This window comes from Grampus griseus, assembly GCF_964374135.1.
Source record: "Grampus griseus genome assembly, chromosome: 2".
Classification (NCBI taxonomy): domain Eukaryota; kingdom Metazoa; phylum Chordata; class Mammalia; order Artiodactyla; family Delphinidae; genus Grampus; species Grampus griseus.
The window spans coordinates 141,606,125-141,612,124 of NC_139018.1; the positions used below are offsets into that span (position 1 = coordinate 141,606,125).

Sequence of the window (6,000 nt, forward strand, 5' to 3'; positions counted from 1 at the left end):
GACACAGATGTAGAGAACAAACATATGGACACCAAGGGGGGACAGCGGCGGGGGGTGGTGGTGGTGGTGGGGTGAATTGAGAGTTTGGGATTGACATATATACACTGATGTGTATAAAATGGATGACTAATAAGAACCTGCTGTATAAAAAAATAAATTTAAAAAGTAAAGAAGAAAAGAATCTGCCTGCCAATGCAGGGGACACGGGTTCCAGCCTTGGTCTGGGAAGATCTCACATGACACGGGGCAACTAAGCCCATGTGCCACAATTACTGAGTCCGTGTGCCACAACTACTGAAGCCCACGTGCCTAGAGCCCGTGCTCGGCAATAAGAGAAGCCACTGCAATGAGAAGCCCACGCGCTGCAACGAAGACCCAATACAGCCAAAAATAAATATATAAATACATTTTTAAAAACTGCTGTATTGTATCATAGTCACACAACAAAATACACACTTTAAAAATTTCATTAAAAAAAGAATTGCTGAACAGAAAATATGATTTGCCAAAAATTAGTGCGAGTCATTTACTATATTAAAATCTAGCAATTCATAAGGCAGTTAAAAACAAATGCAAAACTCACTGGCCCCCTTTAGAGGATGCTATGGAACCAAAAGATGTTAAACAAAGGGAAAGAATTAAGCATGTACCCTTTTTCATACAAATTGTAGTTCAGGGCAACCAAATCACTGATGAGGCAAAGATTCTCTTTATAGTATTCCAGTAAATAAATAAATGAAGAATTAGAATATCAGCATTCTGCAACTCTTAATGAAAAAGACAACAACTAGGTCACCTGCGTCTGCATTGGAGGATACACACTACTACATATGGGGTGTTCTTGCCCAAAAAGTTCAAATCTGAATTAGATCAAGCCTTTTGGTATAGGGGATAGAGGAATGCTTAAATGATATCACGAGGAAACAATCACCAAAATCCAGGCTGGGGAGTACTCCACAAGACAAATGACCCAGATTTTTCAACAGATAAAGTGCAAGGAAAAAAGTAAAATGTAAACCTATAGATTAATAGACACAATTTATGGACCCTATTTGAATACTGATTTGAACAAACCAATGACAATATAAACTTAAAGGGACTATCAAGGGAATTTGAACACTTTAGAAATTTAATGACATTACATAGTTATTGTTAATTTTTAGATGCTATACTGCTTTTCTTAACAAAAGAGCATTTTATTTTAGAGCTACATATTAAAGTATTTATGAATGAATGCTCAGGATTTGCTTCAAAGGAATTTAGTGTTGGTGACGGTGAGGAGAATGGGTAGGGAAAACAGACGAAACAGGATTGGCCCAAAGTTGATCACTGCTGAATGCCCAAGCATGTATCACCAAGCTTCATTAAACTAGTCCAATTTTGCTTGAAATACTCTATAATAAAAAGTGAAAAAAAAGGGGCTTCCCTGGTGGCGCAGTGGGACACGGGTTCGTGTCCCGGTCCGGGAAGATCCCACATGCCGTGGAGCGGCTGGGCCCGTGAGCCATGGACGCTGAGCCTGCACGTCCGGAGCCTGTGCTCCGCAACGGGAGAGGCCACAACAGTGAGAGGTCCGCGTACCGCAAAAAAGAAAAAAAAAAAAAATCAGGACTCCACCTCTCCCCCAAATTTTAGTTTTGAGTAAGACGGCGTAGAGCGAGAGAGCAGTGTTATGCAGAGAGCCCAGAGGAGGCTTTCTGCAGGAGGCAGCAGGCATGCTCTCAGCAGTGCATGCAGGAAATGCCACAGTCCTAGGCGTAAAGAAGGCTCACCCTGTACATGTCTGTCAAGCCCAGGAGGCTGGGCCACAGAGCACAGATTTCTGTCATGGGCAACAAGAGGCGACCGAGAAAGGCAAAAAGCGGGGGGTGCTGTCCAGATGGGCAGCCATGAGTCTCTCTCTTGGGTTCATGGAACCATCAGCGTTCTGAACAATGGGAAGACACCATTTATCATGAGCATGGTTGAAAGAGGGGACCCTGGGAAGGCTCAGAAACCAGGCAGGTAGCATTTGCAACATAAAAATGACACTAAAGGAGAACTGACAGAATCTGGTTTCTCGCTGCAAGGATGGGGATGAAAAGAGGCCGGTCAAAGAAGACTGAGAGGGTGGAGAAGGGTCTGGCAGAGAAATGGCAGGTGGGAGGTAGAACTCAGGGAACAGATGTTGGGCCAAGTCTACCTGTTAGTAGAAAGTATGCACGAGGCACTTGTAGTGTTTTCTCTTGCTGCTTAGTTCAAAGAGGGAGATGGGGAAAATACTTGTTCTTTTGATCTCTATAAATCAAAGTATAAACTCTGTGCCAAAATAATTTAATAGCTGTGCCTTTTTCCTTAAAATTATTAGTTCTAAAAACAGAAAATATAAAAAGTAGAAAAATCTGCGAATCCTACCTTAGAAACCAAACCAAATATTTCTTCTTAAAAAAACTAACAACAACAACAAAAAACTATACAGGTATATAAATGATACGGAGACATTTTTTTTCCTTTATAACCCAAGTTTCAGAGACCTCAGTTGTAATCCTTGGAAAACTTTGACAACAAAAAACAAAAGGACATTAACTGTACATGTAGGGAACTTCTGGATACAACAGTCAGCCTAAGGAAAAAAATAAAAACCAAAACAAAAAAAGACATTTACACTTCAGGATAATTTCAACTATACAAACAATGTAACTTCACCATTGCTGCTGATGTAAAATAACGAGGACATTATGAACATCGCTAAGTAAAATTTTGCCAATATTTCTTTTAGGGACTTAGTAAGAACTAGATTTTAAAAATGAAGTGTAAAAACACCCCTAGATTTTCCAATTGAAATTTTTGAAGAGAAAAGATCAGACTTACTTATGACATCCTGATCACTGTCTTAACATTCAGCATGGTGTATCGTGAAAGAGAGCTGTCTGTATAAAAATTTTATCCTCATAATGAATAACGAAAGAAATAATCAGAGGGCTACAGAGCAAGGACAATGCTTCTGGAAGCTGATGTAGACCTGGAAAATAATTTTGATGTTTGCTAGCATGTACTGAAGGCTCACACAAATAATGTGTAAGAGGAGACAAACTAATATAACTCTATGAAAGAAGTTAGCAGCCTGAATTAACTTTACCTGAGACAACCATTTCCCTCCACATAGGTTGTTTGGACCTGGCCTTCACAACATTTTATTTGTCCATCTTACTTTTCTCTCACATTAGCTGAGTGAAATTATCAACCCCCAAGGCAGCGTCCTCCTGTGATATGTTAGGCTGGTTTATAATAATGAGTCCATGTGTGGACGGGAACAGCGATAGCTGGTTTGCTTATTTGTGCGAAGTTTGAGAAGGCCCCAAGTTGGACCCTGGTGAAGCAGGTCTGCACTGTTTAGACCCACCCTTTTTGGATAAAATAGGCGTGTGTCTGAGTAGAGAAATGGGGCTGCACCCGAATCGTGGAATTTCCAGAATTAGGAAAAAGGGCTTCAAAGAATGACAAGATAAGAGGAAATAAGGTTTTCAGGTGGAAACCGATTTAAAAGGGAAAAAAACCCCAAAAAAACAACCCTTTCCAGATGCCCCTTCTGTGCAGAATCAGTTAGTTTTAATATCTCTCAGATAAGTCATCAAAAATAAAATATCTAAATAAATAAAATTTAAAAATCTACAGAATACTCAGAATAAAGTAATTTAGAAAATTTATTGACTCTAGCACTGAGATTTCACCTTAGCTAAGATATTTCTAGTTCTTTTTAAACAGAACTGTTTCTGACAAAAGTAACTCATTCTAAATGACGTCTGTAGAGGTGAAAATTCACCCTGGGGTAAAGCATGCTCCTCCTGCAAGTAATTTACCTTGTGGAACCTTCAGGGCAACTCTTTAATGGCTACTGTCAAAACAACTTCTAAAGCCATACACAAAAGCTAGAAGACACTTATGCCCCTCACCCCATATGCTGTGGTTTAATTTTACTGACAAACTAAACTTTTAAAATGTTTTCCCATTTATATTTGTCCACAGGCATTCAGAAATAATAAGTGTATGCTTAAAGGACAATTATTACTTGTTCCACAGGGAAACCGATATGGCTTTTCTCACCCAATGGGTTGGTTCGTCCTTCTTTCCAAGCTGATGCTTCTGAGGTACAGAATATGGGCATGGGCTTGGGACGCAGGTCTAACTGATACATGGGAGAGGCATAAGAATTAAAATAAAATAAAGATAACCCTCTATGTAAACTTTATGCTTCCACTGCAATTACTCCATTTTCGTTAACCTTTCTAGTGTGAATTATAACCAGAGCAAACAGATCATCGTTCCACATCCCAGTAGATGTCAACAGCCAAATAACCACTTCAAACTAACCACTCTCTCTGTCTGACTGAAGAAGGGGCACATTGCTAAATCCTTACTATTCTGAAGGGAATAGGAACTCTGGGTACAGGTGATATTCCAAATTAAATTATGCAGATGTCTGAACATATTTGAGTTCCCAGAGTATGAGCAGTACTTGTTCTAAGATCTCACCACCTCTTCTATAACAGAACATGTTCAACCAACAGTTGAGTTGAAATAGTAACACTTTCTTGGGGAAATTAAAGTTAGCAAACTTATTAGATGAGAAATCAAATAATGACTCACATCTTATTCTTTTAAGTATGACAAAAAAGATAAAGCTATTTATCAAAATTTATTTTAGCAAAAGTTGTGGCTATCTTTTCACACCTATTTAAAGCAAAAATCAAATCCTGGACAATCTGTAACATTTGGAGTAATGCTCTTTTACATCATGCACAAAATTTTTATTTTGACGTATTCAATTTTAATGAAATTTTAGTAACATATATCAACAGATTTGGGGACAGCTGAGGAGCCAGTATATTTATCACTGAACAAAAGTTTTAACACGTAAGCACGTATTTGCAAAAAGCAATCTAAGAAATCTTATGAAAAGATCCCATGAAATCCAATATCAAATTAAAACAGCAAGGAATAAAAGGACACCAGAAAAAAAAAAGATCTGTTAAATGCTGTTTTGCAATTCACTTACTGTCCAACCAAAATCTTTGTTGCTTTGATGAGAAGAATATATTTTTAAAAAATTCTTGCTAGATCTGCTCTATGTGACACACACACACACACACACACACACACACACACACACACACACACTCACACTCTGACAGGGATTCCCAGGACACCAGTGGGGCCTCTTTTAGGCCCCTTAAGTGTTAACAGCAGAGGCCTGGCTGCGACCAGGCGCGTCTGGCCCGATTTAAATGCCCTGTCTTCAGAGGACTGCGGTGAGCATGGCCATAAAACTAGGGGACATTACTGAACCTTAGAGTGTCTGATCCTCCCCCCAACAATACACACAACTTTACTCATACAATTAAGGCTGCTAGTTGGCATTCCATTTAACTGTCAAAGTCAGACCGGTGGCAGCCCCGCAGCCACAAAGAGATGCCTTAAATGAGAAGAACATGTTTCTACACCGCATTTGAGAAAGTTTGGCTCCAAGCTATGCACTGATTAATATCAGATCTCCTCCTTCATTCTCTGCTCGACAATCTTGTCACATCTGGCTGACAAATCCTTAGGAGGTTATGCAAAACCAGGCGGCCGGTGGGGCTCGGGGTCTGGCCAGCAGCGCCCGAGGGGCAGCGGGGACCACGCCGCGGCCTCCTCCTCCGCCGTCGGGCACCTCCCACCCCCGGTCCCCTGCCCCGCCGCTCGGTCGGCAGCGGGGATCCGCCTGGGCGCTCGGGTGGCGAGCGAGCGCGGCGCCCCCGGGGCCGGGAAGCCGAGTGCGGCCGAGGTTCAACACCCGCGACGCGGGACCGGCCGCCCCGGCGCTTGCAGGCGATGCCGAGTGCGGCGGGGGTACCGCCGCCGGCTCCGAAGCCCGGTCCAGCCCTGTCACCTGCAGGCTGCCCGTCCCCAAGTAGCCAGAGCCCACTGTGTCTGGCTTGGACGTGGAAACCCTCGAGCCTGACCCCAATTTCTGGGGCTGCC

The 6,000-nt window shown here is 41.8% G+C and overlaps 1 protein-coding gene across 1 annotated transcript in view; it reads right to left on the reverse strand.

Moving 5' to 3' along the window:
* Nucleotides 1-5,485, reverse strand: part of BNC1 (basonuclin zinc finger protein 1) — a gene marked incomplete at both ends in the record, with an annotated part of 29,962 nt that extends 24,477 nt beyond the window's left edge. The window contains one exon of the mRNA XM_082649091.1: nucleotides 5,408-5,485. Coding sequence (XP_082505217.1) covers nucleotides 5,408-5,485 — 78 coding nt within the window. The remainder of the gene's footprint in view (nucleotides 1-5,407) is intronic.
* Between the last annotated feature and the right edge of the window lie 515 nt (nucleotides 5,486-6,000).